Source organism: Coregonus clupeaformis, chromosome 13 (assembly GCF_020615455.1).
Source record: "Coregonus clupeaformis isolate EN_2021a chromosome 13, ASM2061545v1, whole genome shotgun sequence".
Taxonomy (NCBI): Eukaryota; Metazoa; Chordata; class Actinopteri; order Salmoniformes; family Salmonidae; genus Coregonus; species Coregonus clupeaformis.
The window spans coordinates 5,496,908-5,515,994 of NC_059204.1; the positions used below are offsets into that span (position 1 = coordinate 5,496,908).

The following is a 19,087-nucleotide window of genomic DNA, read 5'->3' on the forward strand; positions in this document are numbered from 1 at the left end:
GGGGTTCTTCAAATTGAAACTGTGGGGGAACCCCTATAAGTTATTTGAGGAAAAGGGTTCTTCAAAGAACCCCTTTTAAAGGATCCTCAAAGAACCTTTTGAATAACCTTTTGGGGTAAATTTTTGAACTACCCCCCCATATTATTATGAATAATAATACACATAACAATAACCACAACATTTAGTTGTCAGTGTTTATGATTTTAGTGGCAAAGCAGAATAAAAAATCTAAATATGAGGTAAACTCCCAGCAGAGTTTACCAGTGCATGTTGATCGAACATGTTTCCTGTTATATTCAGAGGTGTAGTGAGGGTGAAGTCTATGACTCCAAAAAAAAAAGTAATTATACAGATCTTTAAGAAAGAATGCACACAACAGTATTCATACCTTGGTTTTTGTAGTAAATGTGAATGAATTTTTTTTTTGATAATTGTTTTCATACACATACCTTGTCCATAATGTAGAGGCCTATGGGATTTTCATTGAAGAGGTAAGGGAGGAGAATAGTACATGTGATATGCATAACACACCAATACCCATTGACATACCTTTGCATGCCTCCTCGTCTGTATACCTGCAGACAGACACAAAAGTGAGCAGTTCAGTCATCTTCACCCAATACAGCTAGCCTTCAACATATTCTTATAGCCTTCATAGTCTTACCTCTTTGTTGATTGATATCCTTTGAATTGTGTCCATTTTCTATTTTAGAAAGATTTGCACAAATATGAAAAGATAGATGGTATCATCATAAAACAATATCAATTTAGATCATACAAGGGACAAACCTTAACTGAAATGTAAAGATCTCCTCAATTTAAGGTAAGTGCCTGCACCTGCTGTCCTTTCAAATTCAAATCCAAATGTTTCAGTTGGGCAGTTAGGTTCCTGGAAGAACCCCCACCAACTAAGGAGGTTCCTCGATGAACCCCACCTCCTATGGGGTTCTTGAAAGAACCTTTTGGGGGCAATTTTCAGTGCCAAGAACCCTACGATCTTCAAACTTTGAGGATCTTAGAAGAACCCTTGTTGAGCCCCTAATTTTTTGAGTGCAGAGGATATACCCATTGGACTTAGGGCTCTGCTGGGAGTTTCCCTAATATATATATATTTTTTTTATTCTGCTTTGCCACTAAAATCATAAAACATTGAGAACTAAAATATTGTGTTATTGTTATGCATAATATTATTAATTATTATTATTATTAGAGGAGGGGGGTAGTTCAAAAATGAACCGCACAAGGTTATGAGGATCCATTAAAAGGGGTTCTTCAAAGAACTTATAGGGGTTCCCCCACAGTTTCAATTTGAAGAACCCCTTAAGGAACCTTTTCTTTTTAGAGTGTAGACAATGTCTATTAGTCGATCTGTAGGCTAGCCTTCAAGAATCCCAATTTGTGCACCTGGTCTGGAGTGATGCCTTTGGTTGGGAGAATACCTTAAAAATGGATGGATGGATTGGAGAGGGTGGCGAGGTGAGTGTTTGTTTATCTAAATACTGACTTAGTCTATAGCTAACCAATCAGGACATCACCGATCGTAATGTGCAGTAACGGTTGGGATACAAATGCAAGAGCAAACAATAGGCTAAATAAATGATGCAGTAGGCATATAAGACAGTGGTTTAAACACGCTTATTCCCTCTGCAGTTTTGGAGAGGTTTATTTTACGCTGAAGTTTACACTCGTAAAATAAGCAGTGCGTTTTCGGTCGGTGGATGTGTCAGTAAGCGTCTCTGACGGGAGAATTGGCGCATCTCACGGAGCATCCGCCAGGACTATCCGGTTATGAACGATTCGGCCTTTTCGTGCAAGATACCCTATGTTTTCCCGTGAATTTGATGCAATCGCCGTCGGTTGCATGCAGGACAGCGATGGGGCATTGATAAATAATACAGTTTTATTATGATAAACGGAGACGCTCCTCCCGAAGCCATATTTGTTTTGGATACCGAACTGAGACAGGGGGTGGAGAGTCGCTACAGAAACATTGGGCTTTGGCCAAACATCACCCTGTTTTAGTCCATAATTGACGTAGTCGTGGGGTTGCGTTGCTTTTGGTGAAACATTACCGAATTGAGCAAATTTTGCCAGAGAAATGCAGCTTGCTTGAGGACACCCCATATATCGGTTGGCTGCTGCTGCAATGACAGGCAGAAGTCTCCTCTCGATCACGGTTTCGCGGGTTGGAGAAGAACAGATTGATTGGGACGTTGTCGCAGCTGCAGATGATATTATCAGTGGAGCCTGATCCTGTAAATATTATAAGCGAAAACAAACAGTAATTCGGGAAAAACTCAGGGAAAATGTCTTCTCGTTCTGCGTTACCGTCTGGGAACGACAGGGGCACGGACCATGTAAGTGGAATTATTAGGCTATCCCCATAATTTGTGTGCATGCAGAAATTCTGCATCCTATGTGGATTATAGAACTATGGGTCATAACATGGCGCCTTACATTCGCCATATTTATTTGTAGCGCATATTATATGGTGTATTCATTTTGGTTGTTTGAAAAAGGAGCCCGGTTATGAGAGGATGGATATTTAGCATAGCAGGTTCTCTCAAAATGGGCCGTATCCTTGAACGTCTAAACAGCGAAAGAGCTGATGGCTATAGGCGAACAGACCGGGATGAGTCCATCCGCATACGATAACACTCAGACAGTGGATATGCGCAGAAGCTTCATACTAACCGTCAGCTATTTATAACGCTTTATAGATAGTGATGTCACATACTGTCCGTGTATTCCACTTGTGTGGCCGAAAAGCCGTTAAAACTGGCATACAACCATTCAGATTAATAAAAACGAGAATTTCCCTAGTCAAATTGATTTAAAAATAACTATTTCGGATCATTGCATACAATGTTGTGCAAAATGAAATTGATTGCTGCGTATAGCGGACTATCCAGAGCTATCCAGGTCAAACAGCGCAGCGCCATCCGCTACAGCCTGACACTCCAGCCAGTAGCAGTAGGGCCTGCACAAGCAACAATGGAGATTAGCATTAAACAGAATGTATGTACAGGGCATTCGGAAAGTATTCAGAACCCTTGACTTTTTCCACATTTTGTTTTGTTACAGCCTTATTCTTATAATTGATTAAATTGTAGTTTTTCTCATCGATCTACACACAATACTCCATAATGACAAAGCAAAAACTGGTTTTTAGAAATGTTTGCAGAAATAAATGTAAAAAACCAGGAAATATCACATTTACATAAGTATTAAGACCCTTTACTCAGTACTTTGTTGAAGCACCTTTGGCAGCGATTACAGCCTTGAGTCTTCTTGGGTATGACCCTACAAGCTTGGCACACCTGTATTTGGGGACTTTCTCCAATTCTTCCCTGCAGATCCTCTCAAGCTCTGTCAGGTTGGATGGGGAGCGTCACTGCACAGCTATTTTCAGGTCTCTCCAGAGATGTTTGATTGGGTTCAAGTCCGGGCTCTGGCTAGGGCACTCAAGGACATTCAGAGACTTGTCCCGAAGCCACTCCTGCGTTGTCTTGGCTGTGTGCTTAGGGTTGTTGTCCTGTTGGAAGGTCAACCTTCGCCCCAGTCTGAGGTCCTGAGCTCTCTGGAGCAGGTTATCATCAAGGATCTCTGTACTTTGCTCCGTTCATCTTTCCCTCGATCATGACTATTCTTCAAGTCACTGCCGCTGAAAAACATCCTCACAGTATGACGCTGCCACCACCATGCTTCACTGTAGGGATGGTGCCAGGTTTCCTCCAGACGTGACGCTTGGCATTCAGGCCACAGAGTTCAATCTTGGTTTCATCAGACCAGAGAATCTTGTTTCTCATGGTTTGAGAGTCCTTTAGGTGCCTTTTGGCAAACTCCAAGCGGGCTGTCATGTGCCTTTTACTGAGGAGTGGCTTCCGTCTGACAACTCTACCATAAAGGCCTGATTGGTGGAGTGCTGCAGAGATGGTTGTCCTTCTGGAAGGTTCTCCCATCTCCACAGAGGAACTCTGGAGCTCTGTCAGAGTGACCATTGGGTTCTTGCTCTAGGAAGTGTATTGGTGGTTCCAAACTTCTTCCATTTAAGAATGATGGAGGCGACTGTGTTCTTGAAGACCTTCAATGCTGCAGAAATGTTTTGGTACCCTTCCCCAGATCTGTGCCTCGACACAATCCTGTCTCAGAGCTCTACGGACAATTCTTTCGACCTCATGGCTTGGTTTTTGCTCTGACATGCAGTGTCAACTGTGGGACCTTACATAGACAGGTGTGTGCATTTCCAAATCATGTCCAATCAATTGAATTTACCACAGGTGGACTCCAATCAAGTTGTAGAGGATGATCAATGGAAACAGGATGCACCTGAGCTTAATTTCGAGTCTCATAGCAAAGGGTCTAAATAGTTATGTAATTAAGGTATTTCTGTTTTTTAGTTTGATAACATTTCAAAACACCTGTTTTCGCTTTGTAATTAGGGGGTATTGATGAGGAAAATAAATAATTTAATCAATTTTAGAATAAGTCTGTAACGTAACAAAATGTGGAAAAAGGGAAGGGGTCTGAATACTTTCCAAATGCACTGTAGGCCTATCTAATTTGCTTACAAGTCTCCTGAGTGGCGCAGTGGTCTAAGGCACTGCATCGCAGTGCTAGCTGGGCCACTAGAGATCCTGGTTCAAATCCAGGCTCTGTCGTAGCCGGCCGTGACCGGGAGACCCATGGGGCGGCGCACAATTGGCCCAGGGTAGGGGAGGGAATGGCCGGCAGGGATGTAGCTCAGTTGGTAGAGCATGGCGTTTGCAACGCCAGGGTTGTGGGTTCGATTCCCACGGGGGGGCCAGTATGAAAAATATAATGTATGCACTCACTAACTGTAAGTCGCTCTGGATAAGAGTGTCTGCTAAATGACTAAAATGTAAATGTTAACCTACTATGCACTTGTTTATGGGGGTTCCTCTTTAGATGTGATTCCATAAATGGTAATTTCTCTGCTGACATGTGTGTTTATCAAGGAGCTGTTTGATGAAGCAAATATTTATGTGGAGACCATGTCTTTATTGCAAATGTGCATCCCAAATGACACCCTATTCCCTATATAGTGCACTACTTTGGACCAGAGCCCCATGGGCCTCTTCCCTATTTAGTGTACTACTGCATCCCAAATGACACCCTATTCCCTATATAGTGCACTACTTTGGACCAGAGCCCCATGGGCCTCTTCCCTATTTAGTGTACTACTTTTGACCAGATGGGCCCTATTCAAAAGTAGTTCATTTTAAAGGGAATAGGTTGCCATTCAGGCAGAAAGCAGGAGGACATGCTGAGGGGATGGAAGTGTTAAGCCTCAGGCCTCGAGACTGGCCAGGGACCACTGTGCCTGCATCTGCTCTCTCTCTCGCTCGCTCTCTCTCTGCCTCTCTCTCTCTCTCCGCCTCTCTCTCTCTCCGCATCTCTCTCTCTCCGCATCTCTCTCTCTCTATCTCCGTGCTTCTCTCTCTCTCTCCACGCTGCTCTCTCTCAGCGTCGCTCTCTCTCTCCGCCTCTCTGTCTCGCTGCCTCTCTCTCGCTCCGCTCTCTCTCTCCGCCTCTTTCTCTCTGCGCTTCTCTCTCTCTCTCTCTCTTTCCGTCTCTCTCTCTCTCCGCCTCTCTCTCTCTGTTTCTCTCTGTATTTTCTCTCTCTCTCCTACTGGCATCTCATTCTCTCGTTTTTTGGGGCCCTGTTTCCTTTTGATCACATGACAAGGAGCTGTACATTTATCTTTGTTCCTGTAAAAAACATATTGGTGTTCTTTTTCTTATGCTCTGCTGCCTGCCTGGATGACTGAAAATTAGCCATGACTCAAGCTTTGGACTGGATCTTCACAGCACCTAGTACTAAAGCTGTTGGGTTCTGGAATCGAGCACTTACTAGCATGTGATGCATACCACACCTGGGTTCAGATTCTATTTGAAATCATTTCAAATACTTTAGCTGTGTTTGATTGAGCTTGCCTCTTGCAATGGAACTGATAGAAAACTCCCAAAATTGCAAATCATGCCCAAATTGCACTCCAGGCAGTCTAAAGCAAACACTCAAAATATTTGAAAGATTTCAAATAGTATTTGAACCCAGGTTTGAGGTACACTAGCTCAGTATTTGTAGTGCTAGAAATGACATCGGTCATCTTGGCCCCTGACTAAGTATTTTACACGGACATCATGTGACTAGTCACCAGTGGTGTAAAGTACTTAAGTAAAAATACTTTAAAGTACTACTTAAGTCGTTTTTGGGGATATCTGTACTTTACTATTTATATTTTGACTACTTTTACTTCACTACATTCCTAAAGAAAATATGTACTTTTTACTCCATACATTTTCCCTGACACCCAAAAGTTACATTTCGAATGCTCAGGCAGGACAGCAATATGGTACAATTCACGCACTTATAAATATAACGAGTTGTCATTCCTACTGCCTCTGATCTGGCGGACTCACTAAACACAACTACTCAGTTTGTAAATTATGTCTGAGTGTGCCCCTGTCTGTCCGTAAATTAAAAAAAAACATGAAAATGGTGCCATCTGGTTTGCTTAATATAAGGAATTTGATATATTGCATTTACTTGTACTTTTTACTTTTACTCAAGTATGACAGTTGACTACTTTTCCACCACTGTACTTACGTACATTTAGAACCAGATACTTTTAGACTTTTACTCAAGTAGTATTTTACTGGGTGACATTCACTTAAGTCATTTTCTATTAAGGTACCTTTTACTTTTACTCAAGTATGACAATTGGGTACTTTTTACAGTGTGGAGCGTCACAAATAGAAATATCATGAATAGAACATGGTTCCTTAGTCTACATGTGTGTAGAGAGACATGTCTGTTCTACATTATATGTTTCTATCTAAACGTTCCACAACATTGTGCCCTGTTGAATGTAGCCCAGGCATGATGATGTCCAAATCAAAGATAATATACCAACTTAGAATATAATTTCAGTGTAGAACTATGGTGTACCAGCAGTCCTGGGTGTTGCTTTCAGGCCAAATGGATCTAGGGAAAACACTGATGTAACATTGTTATCTTACTTAGATCTATTCACTCTCAGTATTACCCTGTCCTATTGGAGAGCCAGAGCCACCGTGCTATATGTCCAGTCCAGTAGAGTAGTACCTTAAACACTACCATGCCGAGCTGAGCCGAGCCAAACTGTACTGGCTTGGTTACACATCCACCATAGTTGCTGAAACCGTGCTAGAAGGGGCCATGTGAAAATACAATTCCTTCCATCCGAGCCAGCACAGTAGTGTGGTTCAGGTCAGCTGTTGGCACAGTAGTGTAAAAGGGCTATTGGTCTCTCAGTTGGCCTTGTACCCTTTTCACCCCACTGAGCTGAGCTGCACTTGGCTGGCCTGGTTACGCATCCAACATAGTTGCTGGAAGCGTACTGGAGAAAGCAATGTGAAAAGAAAATATCAGTGCCATCTAAGTATACTGAACCAAAAAATATAAACGCAACATGCAATAATTTCAAAGATTTTACTGAGTTACAGTTCATATAAGGAAATCAGTCAATTGAAATAAATTCATTAGGCTCTAATCTATGGATCTCGCATGACTGGGCAGGGGTGCAGCCATGGGTGGGCCTGGGAGGAAATAGGCCCACCCACTTGGCAGCCAGGACAACCCACTGGGGAGCTAGGCCCAGCCAATCAGAATGAGTTTGTGAAGGTCCTGGGCTGGCGTGGTTACACGTGCTCTGCGTTTGTGAGGCCGGTTAGAATTCTCTAAAACGACGTTGGAGGCAGCTTATGGTAGAGAAATTAACATTCAATTATCTGGCAACAGCTCTGGTGGACATTCCTGCAGTCAGCATGCCAATTGCATGCTCCCTCAAGACTTGAGACATCTGTGGCATTGTGTTGTGTGGCAAAACTGCACATTTTAAAGTGGCCTTTTATTGTCCCCAGCACAAGGTGCACCTGTGTAATGATCATGCTGTTTAATAAGCTTCTTGATATGCCACACCTGTCAGGTGGATGGATTATCTTGGCAAAAGAGAAATGCTCACTAACAGGGATGTAAACAAATTTGTGCACAAAATATGTGAGAAATAAGCTTTTTGTGAATATAGAAAATGTATGCGAAAAAAAAAAAATTCAGCTCATGAAACAGGGGACCAACACTTTATATGTTGCGTTTATATTTTTTGTTCAGTGTATGTTTCGGGTCGGCAGAATAGTGTGAAAAGGGTCTTGGAGTTCCCAGGCTTTGCGTGGTCGTTGTCATGAGGGTGCTGGTTGTGACCCCCCCTTTCCCCTCACTACTCTCCCCCCAGCATGTGTCCCTAGCTGCTAGCCGCTCAGACAAGGGCACCAGCCTGTCCAGCCGCTCGCTGGGCGCCCGCTGCAGGAACTCCATTGCCTCCTGCTCTGACGAGACTCCGCACATCGGCAACTACCGCCTGCTCAAGACCATCGGCAAGGGCAACTTCGCCAAGGTCAAGCTGGCCCGCCACATCCTGACGGGCAAGGAGGTGAGGCTGGGGCACGGGGAGGGTGGGGGGTTGTTGGGTAAGGTACATGATGCAAAGGAAGGGTAGTGGCCATAGAAATAGAATGAAATAGTGTATATTTATATGGTAGTGGGTTGGATGGATGCATGGGGCCCAATCTCAAATCGACCCCTAGACCCAGCATAGCCGGAAGCTTCACCATATTTATACCAAAACAGATATAATATTTGACTAAAACATAATCATTTCAAACCTTGTTTACATTTGTATACGATCACGTGTCTCTCTATTATGCGTGGGAATACTTGGGAACAGATTTCCAGAATTAAAATCACTTGGAGCTGATTTTTGGTGTTTTTACAGTCTTTTATGTCCAACAATTAGAGAGAGAGAGGCAGGGAGAGAGAAAGAGCGGCGCGGAGAGAGAGAGAGATAGAAGCGTGGAGAGAGCAAATGAGAGAGGCGGAGAAAGAGAGAGACGGAGACAGAAAGAAGCGGGGAGGTGGAGAGAGGCAGAGCGAGAGAGAGAGAGAGAGAGGGGGGAGGGGGGAATAAAACCACCTGCGGGCCAAATTCGGCCCACGGGCCATCAGTTGGGGAATCCTGGTCTTGGGATTGGGTTGTTGTAGTGATTGGGGGGGACTTGGGATATAGGGCAGAGAGGTGAGACTTGGTCATGGATAGGAGTAGAGTGAGTGGTGGGGGTAGGAAGTGGATGGGAGGGGGATCTGTAGTTGTGGTTGTTCTTTTATTAAGATGGATCCCCATTAGCTTTGGCCTTAGTGACCACTAGTATTTCTACTGGGATGTTTTTGTCTTCTCGTTGTGCTTTTTTGTAAAATGTCCTTCTTCGCTTCCTCTGACTCCAAGTTCTCCTCATGTTCTCCTCATGTCTCCTCCAGGTTGCAATAAAAATCATTGACAAAACTCAGTTGAATCCAACCAGCCTACAGAAGGTGAGTATTGGCCATTTGTGTTTTCTCAGTCACGGTGGACCTGACTTTAAATGCTTAATAAACTCCCTCTTTTCCCATTGACATTACACAGAGTAAGCAGGCAGGGGCATCTTTATTAAGTGAGTTGATTCAATGACTGAATGACTAAAGTGAAGTAGCTGGAAACCTGAGAGAGTTTTTGTGGAGCGCGGCTACTCTGGAGAGTGAGAGAGAGAGAGAGAGTGAAAGTGAGAGAGAGAGAGATATAGAGAGAGAGAGAGAGAAAGGGGGGGGTGGTGAGAGAGAGATGCAAGGGGGGGTGGTGAGAGAGAAAGATGGCCACTGCGTGGGTTCTAATGCATGGCTACTTTGTCTTTCCCTTGACATGCACTGTTCTTGCCTGGATGGCATGTCTTACCAGGATCTGTGATCATATGCCTATGCCCTTCCTTGATAAATCCACCGCAATTCTCTCACTTATCTCCGATTGGGCAGCGGTGCAAGAGAGGAGACTGATTGGGCGGCTGCTTGAGACCAAACAATGCGATTGGGCCATTGTCGGAGACTACACCTACTATCTATCAGATTTGGCCTAGATTGACGAGAGCGGGCTGGGATTGGCTAGCGACGAGAGAACGCTCTACAATTGCCGTTGATAGCAGGCTGCTTTACATGCCCGTGGCTAGAGAAAATCCTCAATACAGAAGACATGAAAGAGGCCATATTAACATAATCTGGTCTGTTACGCAGAAAGAAGGGAGGGAAAGAGAGAGTTGGGGGAGGTAAAGAGACAGAGGAGAGAGGGGGGTGAGAGAGCGAAGCGTTAGGTAGTGTTAATGCTATCTAGAGGTGGTCAGAACTGTGTCAATTTAAGTACTTGCACTAATAAGCCTTATCTCATAAAATGGGTATAACACTGACAATCAAATGCATCTGTCTGTAAATGTACCCTATATACTGTATTAATGGTATATCAGTGACAGTAGGTCAGATAGCGAATGGCCTGGGGCATGTTTGGTCTGTGGAATTCTGGGATTTCAGGATGACGACGGCAAAACACATCGTATCCCAAAATTCCCACTGGCACAGCTGGAGAAGCGGGGAAGGGCCTAGTCTTAATACCTGGGTCGCTATGGCAACAGTGACGTTGGGCATCGCAAGAGTCTTTAGACTGAGAAAATAAAGGATAGAATGAAGGAGGAAACGGAGGGAGAGAGAGACATATAGAAAGAGGGGGAGGATAGTGGATAGAAAAGCGAGTGATTTGAACCCCACCATATTCCTGCCGAGTTAGACAGCGGGCTGCCATTAGACCACGCACTTCACGCGAGACTACCGCTGTTTACACAGTAGAAAAATAGGAGGATAAAAAAAAAAAATTGATATCGAGGGACACATTTCACTTAACGTCTGGTAAGTAGAGTTGCTACAGATTTATACTTTTGTTGACAGGAAACGTTGAAACTTTTATTGGGGTGAAGCCGGCTATATTGTGGTATGGTTATTTTCTGTCACCAACCACCAGAACGAGGCACAGCTCAGGGAGTCCAACCAATACACAGACTCCTGATGTTGTGTCCCAAAGCTAGGAGCTTATATGTATTGTGAACCAGATGAGCCAGATGGATGGCTCAAATTAAATATCCTGCTTTATGACAAAGCATTTGAACTGATTTCTTCCCAATACTGTAAGTGTAAGCCTTACAGCAGTATGAATTGAAAATGCATAAAATGTTGAAAGAACACATGGTACACATTGCTGTAACATTTACTCTCAGTTGAAGACCCCATATGAATATGTTCTATATATATTATTTGTATTCTATTCACTTCTAACACATATCCTTCTGCCTTTCATAGCTTTTTCGAGAGGTTCGGATAATGAAAGGTTTAAATCACCCAAACATAGGTAAGGGCCTGCATTAAGGGTGTGTGTGTGTGTGTGTACGTGTGTGTGTGTGTGTGTGTGTGTGTGTGTGTGGTTTGTTTATGTTGATACGGGCTATGTTGTATCTATTCTATATTTCTATCAAGGATTTGTGCTAGTAGGTACTGAACCATCATATGCATTTGTGCTGGTGTTTATGCTGTGTGTCTGTGTCATTCACATGATCACACTATGTCTACAGTGCCTTCGGAAAGGATTCAGACCCCTTTGTTAGGTTACAGCCTTATTCTAAAGTTGATTAAATTGTTTTTTCCCCTCATCAATCTACACACAATACCCCATAATGACAAAGCAAAAACAGGTTTTTAGAAATGTCTGCTAATTTATAAAGAAAAAAAAATGGACCCTTTACTCAGTACTTTGTTGAAGCACCTTTGACAGCGATTACAGCCTTGAGTGTTCTTGGGTATGACGCTACAAGCTTGGCACACCTGTATTTGGGGAGTTTCTCCCATTCTTCTCTGCAGATCCTCTCTAGCGCTGTCAGGTTGGATGGGGAGCGTTGCTGCACAGCTATTTTCAGGTCTCTTCAGAGATGTTACATCGGGTTCAAGTCCGGGCTCTGGCTGGGTCACTCAAGGACATTCAGAGACTTGTCCCGAAGCCACGCCTGCGTTCTCTTGGCTGTGGGCTTAGGGTTGTTGTCCTGTTGGAAGGTGAACCTTCGCGCCAGTCTGAGGTCCTGAGCACTCTGGAGCAGGTTATCATCAAGGATCTCTCTGTACTTTGCTCTGTTCATCTTTCCCTCGATCCTGACTAGTCTCCCAGTCCCTGCCGCTGAAAAACATCCCCACAGCATAACGCTGCCACCACCATGCTTCACCGTAGGGATGGTGCCAGGTTTCCTCCAGATGTGACGCTTGGCATTCAGGCCAAATAGTTCAATCTTGGTTTCATCAGACCAGAGAATCTTGTTTCTCATGGTCTGAGAGTCTTTAGGTGCCTTTTGGCAAACTCCAAGCGGGCTGTCATGTGCCTTTTACTGAGGAGTGACTTCCGTCTGGCCACTCTACCATAAAGGCCTGATTGGTGGAGTGCTGCAGAGATGGTTGTCCTTCTGGAAGATTCTCCCATCTCCACAGAGGAACTTTAGAGCTCTGTCAGAGTGACCATTGGGTTCTCGGTCACCTCCCTGACCAAGGCCCTTCTCCCTCAAATGCTCAGTTTGGCTGGGCGGCCAGCTCTAGGAAGAGTCTTGGTGGTTCCAAACTTCTTCCATTAAAGAATGATGGAGGCCACTGTGTTCTTGGGGACCTTTAATGCTGCAGACATTTTTTGGTACCCTTCCCCAGATCTGTGCCTCGACACAATCCTGTCTCGGAGCTCTACGGACAATTCCTTCGACCTCATGGCTTGGTTTTTGCTCTGACATGCACTGTCAACTGTGGGACCTTATATAGACAGGTGTATGCCTTTCCAAATCATGTCCAATCAATTGAATTTACCACAGGTGGACTCCAATCAAGTTGTAGAAACATTTCAAGGATGATCAATGAAAACAGGATGCACCTGAGCTCAATTTCGAGTCTCATAGCAAAGGGTCTGAATACTTATGTAAATAAGGTATTTCTGTTTATAAAATATTTGTTATACATTTTCTAAAATTTCAAAAAACCTGTTTTCGCTTTGTCATTATTGTCACGGACGTTTACAGAAGAGACGGACCAAGGCGCAGCGTGATAAGCGTACATATTTATTAACGTAATAGAACACGAACAAAACAACAAACAAACGATACGTGAAGTCCAAGGTAGACTAATAACATACCTATACGGAACAAGATCCCACACAGACTGGTGCCAAACGGCTGCCTAAGTATGGGCCCCAATCAGAGACAACGAGCTACAGCTGCCTCTGATTGGGAACCACCCTGGCCAACATAGATCTACACGATCTAGAAACTCAACATAGAAAATATAACATAGAAACTACACACCCTGGCTCAACATTTAAGAGTCCCCAGAGCCAGGGCGTGACAATTATGGGGTATTGTGTGTAGATTGCTGAGATTTATATTTATTTAATCCATTTTAGAATAAGGCTGTAACATAACAAAATGTGGAAAAAGTAAAGGGGTCTGAATACTTTCCGACTGCACTGTATCTGTAGGCTACTGCAGTGCTGTATATTTATGTTGTGGCCATGGCTTGACTACTTGTAGTCCGCAGTCAATGTACTAGTCCATCTTGTTTGTGTATACTTAGTATAGCATAGCTTAGAATAGCATAAGGTAGCATAGCATACTGACAGTAGTGTTTGTAGTCTAAATGGCTGGTCCACTCCTGTCTCATCCACCCAGACAGCAGGCTTTTGTCTAGGACTCTCACTGTATGTGTTGAATAGGCTACACTACTAGCACATACAGGAGCTAGCAAGGCCCGGGGATAGAGGGCCCAGGGTTGGGTTGGGGAGGGGAGGGGAGGGGGATTTTCTAAAGCTGAAATGTCATGGATAAAAAAGAAAAGAAAACACATGGCATTAGACTAGACCGGCGTCACTGTTTTTAGCAGGCAGAGACAGAGATGTGTGTTTATTTAATTTTTACGATAGGGGATTTTATTTATATATTATTTTTAATCTGATTTTGTTTGTGCCTATTACAGTGCAGCTGTTTGAGGTGATTGAGACTGATAAGACCCTTTACTTAATCATGGAGTATGCCAGTGGAGGTAGGTGCATCTGCCTTCCTGTCTGTTTCAATAGTCCTAGCTACTGTGTCTCCATAATGGCGGATTAGCTTGTGTTTGATTGACAGGGGAGAAAAGTATAAATAAACCAATGGAGATGACTCAAAACCATAACCGAATACAACGGTTTGTACATTACGTACTCCTACTGTATGTGTATGTAAACATAACCGAATGTTGCATAATTTACCTTTGGTGTTCTACGAAATTATATTGTAAATGTAGTGGGGGATTTCGGTAATAGGCTTATAGCTTAAGATGGGGGTTTAGTGGCCAGGGAAAATATTTCTACCAGCTGAAATGTCATTAGGATAAAATCTAGGAGGAAGCAGGCCACAGCCCCACAGTCTCTGTCATGATAACATTAGTGTTAGGCCTTTGATATTAGCTACTGGAAACATATTAGTTTAAATAACTGTTAATGATGGTTGAAAATACTGCAGATTCTACGAGCACAATATGAGTACATTATGGAACCAGGAAAGGGTTTAAGGAAGATTGAGTGTACAGTATGATGCATTGAAACATATTTTGTCACATACAATATTTCCCTCATCATCATGTTGACCACTCTCTTTTTTTTAAGGTGAAGTGTTTGACTACCTCGTATCTCATGGTAGAATGAAGGAGATTGAAGCCAGAGCCAAATTTCGACAGGTATGACGACCACGGTGCCTCGCACACCTGTTTGTTTGTCTGTCTGTCTCTCTGGCTGTCTGTCTGTCTTTTCGGTCTGGCTTGCTGGTTGGCTTGCTGCCTGCTAACCTGTCTGTCTGTGTGTGTCTGTCTGTCTGTCTATCTGCCTGTCTGTATGTTTGTGTGTCTGTTTGTCTGTCTGTCTGATTACCTGTCTCTCTGCCCTCTAGATCGTGTCTGCTGTCCACTACTGCCACATGAAGAACATTGTCCACCGAGACTTGAAGGTGAGAATGCTGATTGAATATACACTTAACAAAAATATAAACGCAACATGCAACAATTTCAAAGATTTTACTGAGTTACAGTTCATATAAGGAAATCAGTCAATTGAAATAAATTAATTAGGCCCTAATCTATGGATTTCACATGATTTGGGAATACAGATATGCATCTGTTGGCGTGAATCAGAAAACCAGTTACTATCTGGTGTGACCGCCATTTGCCTCATGCAGCGCATAGAGTTGATCAGGCTGTTGATTGTGGCCTGTGGAATGTTGTCCTACTCCTCTTCAATGGCTGTGCAAATTTGCTGGATATTCGCGGGAACTGGAACATGCTGTCGTACACGTCGATCCAGAGCATCCCAAACATGCTCAATGGGTGACATATCTGGTGAGTATGCAGACCATGGAAGAACTGGGACATGTTCAGCTTCCAGGAATTGTGTACAGATCCTTGCGACATGGGGTCGTGCATTATCATGCTGAAACATGGTTACATGATGGCGGCCGATGAATGGCACGACAATGGGCCTCAGGATCTCGTCACGGTATCCATCGATAAAATGCAATTGTGTTAGTTATCTGTAGCTTATGCCTGCCCATACCATAACCCCACTGCCACCATGGGGCACTCTGTTCACAATGTTGATTTACACGCTGTCTGCCATCTGCCCTGTACAGTTGAAACCGGGATTAATCCGTGAATAGTACAGTTCTCCAGCGTGCCAGTGGACATGGAAGGTGAACATTTTCCCACTGAAGTTGGTTACAACGCCGAACTACAGTCAGGTCAAGACCCTGGTGAGGACGACGAGCACGCAGATGAGCTTTCCTGAGACGGTTTCTGACAGTTTGTTCAGATATTCTTCGGTTGTGCAAACCCACAGTTTCATCAGCTGTCCGGGTGGCTGGTCTCAGACGATCCCACAGGTGAAGAAGTCGGATGTGGAGGTCCTGGGCTAGCGTGGTTACACACACAGTTGGACATATTGCCAAAATCTCTAAAACAGCGTTGGAGGCATCTTATGGTAGAGAAATGAACATTTGATTATCTGGCAACAGCTCTGGTGGACATTCCTGCAGTCAGCATGCCAACTGCACACTCCCTCAAAACTTGAGACATCTGTGGCAGTGTGTTGTGTGACAAAACTGCACATTTTAAAGTGGCCCTTTATTGTCCCCAGCACAAGGTGCACCTGTGTAATGATCATGCTGTTTAATCAGCTTTTTTATATGCCACACCTGTCAGGCAAATCTTGGCAAATAAGAAACGCTCACTAAAAGGGATGTAAACAAATTTGTGCACAACATTTTAGAGAAATAAGCTTTTAGTGTGTATGGAACATTTCTGGGATTTTTTATTTCAGCTCATGAAACATGGGACCAACACATTACATGTTGCATTTATATTTTTGTTCATTGTACATTATTTGTAATTGTCATTATAATCCTAAACATAAACATTGTGACCGTGCAGTCAGTCATCCTCCTATTTTATAGATGTGAACATTTATGGATGAACAGTACATGTATTTATAGATGTGGAATGGATAGAGGAAATAGATATAGATAGAGGAGATAGTCTTCTGATTGTTATTGGATATTACGTCCCTGAACATAAGCACAGACAGACGGAGTGTGAGTCACTTCTTCTCCCAGTATTTCCGGACTACTGTATCTATAGAAATCCTGGATGACTGCCCTCCCTCTCCACCTCCCCCTCCATCCCTCCCCCTCCATACCTCCATTCCTCCCCCTCCATCCCTCTCCCTCCCCCTCCATCCCTCCCCCTCCCCCTCCATCCCTCCATCCCTCTGCTCCATGCATCCCTCCACCCCTTCCTCCTCCCTCCTTCTCTCCCCCTACTCTCTCTCCTCCCGCTCTTCCCTCCAGGCCGAGAACCTCCTGCTGGATGCCAACGCCAATATCAAGATTGCCGACTTCGGCTTCAGTAATGAGTTCATGCTGGGCAACAAGCTGGACACGTTCTGTGGCTCCCCACCCTACGCTGCCCCGGAACTTTTCCAGGGGAAGAAGTACGACGGGCCTGAGGTGGACGTCTGGAGTCTGGGAGTCATACTATACACGCTGGTGTCAGGGTCGCTGCCCTTCGATGGGCAGAACCTCAAGGTGTGTGTGTGTGGGGGAGGTGGGGCAGTGAGGCGTTGTGGGGGGGTTAGAGGTGGACATCTGTAGCCTGGGAGTCATACTGTACACACTGGTCAGCAGCTCCTGCCCATCGGAGTGTGTGGCTGTGTGGCTGCTAATCCGCATGCTTCATAGGATATAGTGTTGTAATGAGTGCAGAGTGCATTGCGTGTACAATGGATGTCTTATTTCTACTGTACTGTGTTGGTGTGTGTCTGGGTTGGCCTGTTGTTTGATGTGTGTTTTGACTATTTATGTTTTCATGTGTTTTCGGTCTGTGGTTGACAATCCGCGTTTGGTGTGTGTTTTCGGTGTGTGCTTAAAAACGTGTGTGTATGTGTGTGTTTATCACTGCCCACAGGAGCTGCGTGAGCGCGTCCTGAGGGGGAAGTATCGTGTGCCCTTCTACATGTCCACCGACTGCGAGGGGATCCTACGCCGGTTCCTGGTGCTCAATCCCACCAAGCGCTGCACCCTAGATGTGAGGAGGACCAACCACCCATGCCTGATTCACACTATAGGACTGGCTTCGATATTTTCTTTTCACATTGTCCTTTCTTGCATAGTTTCAGCAATGGTGGATGTGGATGTGGATGTGTAACTATGCCAGCCCAGTACAGCACGGCTTGGCTTGGTTCGGTTTGGCTCTGTAGTGTAAAAAGTGTATACAGTGAGAGAAACAAGTATTTGATCCCCTGCTGATTTTGTACGTTTGCCCACTGACAAAGAAATGATCAGTCTATAATTTTAATGGTAGGTTTATTTGAACAGTGAGTGACAGAATAACAACAAAAACATCCAGAAAAACGCATGTCAAAAATGTTATAAATTGATTTGCATTTTAATGAGGGAAATACGTATTTGACCCCCTCGCAATCAGAAAGATTTCTGGCTCCCAGGTGTCTTTTATACAGGTAACGAGCTGAGATTAGGAACACACTCTTAAAGGGAGTGCTCCTAATCTCAGTTTGTTACCTGTATAAAAGACACCTGTCCACAGAAGCAATCAATCAATCAGATTCCAAACTCTCCACCATGGCCAAGACCAAAGAGCTCTCCAAGGATGTCAGGGACAACATTGTAGACCTACACAAGGCTGGAATGGGCTACAAGACCATCGCCAAGCAGCTTGGTGAGAAGGTGACAACAGTTGGTGCGATTATTCGCAAATGGAAGAAACACAAAACACTCTCAATCTCCCTCGGCCTGGGGCTCCATGCAAGATCTCACCTCGTGGAGTTGCAATGATCATGAGAACGGTGAGGAATCAGCCCAGAACTACACAGGAGGATCTTGTCAATGATCTCAAGGCAGCTGGGACCATAGTCACCAAGAAAACAATTGGTAACACACTACGCCGTGAAGGACTGAAATCCTGCAGCGCCCGCAAGGTCCTCCTGCTCAAGAAAGCACATATACAGGCCCGTCTGAAGTTTGCCAATGAACATCTGAATGATTCAGAGGAGAACTGGGTGAAAGTGTTGTGGTCAGATGTGACCAAAATTGAGCTCTTAGGCATCAACTCAACTCGCCGTGTTTGGAGGAGGAGGAATGCTGCCTATGACCCTAAGAACACCATCCCCACTGTCAAACATGGAGGTGGAAACATTATGCTTTGGGGGTATTTTTCTGCTAAGGGGACAGGACAACTTCACCACATCAAAGGGACGATGGACGGGGCCATGTACCGTCAAATCTTGGGTGAGAACCTGCATTGAAAATGGGTCGTGGATGGGTATTCCAGCATGACAATGACCCAAAACACACGGCCAAGGCAACAAAGGAGTGGCTCAAGAAGAAGCACATTAAGGTCCTGGAGTGGCCTAGCTAGTCTCCAGACCATAATCCCATAGTAAATCTGTGGAGGGAGCTGAAGGTTCGAGTTGCCAAACGTCAGGCTCGAAACCTTAATGACTTGGAGAAGATCGGCAAAGAGGAGTGGGACAAAATCCCTCCTGAGATGTGTGCAAACCTGGTG

The 19,087-nt window shown here is 44.3% G+C and overlaps 1 protein-coding gene across 8 annotated transcripts in view; it reads left to right on the forward strand.

Annotated features, from left to right (window-relative positions):
- The first annotated feature begins 1,302 nt into the window (after positions 1-1,302).
- Positions 1,303-19,087, forward strand: part of mark4a (MAP/microtubule affinity-regulating kinase 4a) — a 38,212-nt gene continuing 20,427 nt past the window's right edge. For 6 of the 8 annotated variants that reach the window (XM_045224195.1, XM_045224197.1, XM_045224196.1 and 3 more), the window contains exons 1-9: positions 1,570-2,357; positions 8,295-8,492; positions 9,374-9,427; positions 11,267-11,315; positions 13,958-14,023; positions 14,628-14,698; positions 14,908-14,964; positions 16,855-17,091; positions 17,471-17,590. In XM_045224195.1, coding sequence (XP_045080130.1) covers positions 2,307-2,357; positions 8,295-8,492; positions 9,374-9,427; positions 11,267-11,315; positions 13,958-14,023; positions 14,628-14,698; positions 14,908-14,964; positions 16,855-17,091; positions 17,471-17,590 — 903 coding nt within the window. In that variant the 5' untranslated portion in view covers positions 1,570-2,306. Of the gene's footprint in view, positions 1,477-1,569; positions 2,358-8,294; positions 8,493-9,373; positions 9,428-10,566; positions 10,820-11,266; positions 11,316-13,957; positions 14,024-14,627; positions 14,699-14,907; positions 14,965-16,854; positions 17,092-17,470; positions 17,591-19,087 lie in introns of those variants that run through there. The other 2 variants (XM_045224198.1, XM_045224202.1) reach the window with 2 other exon arrangements.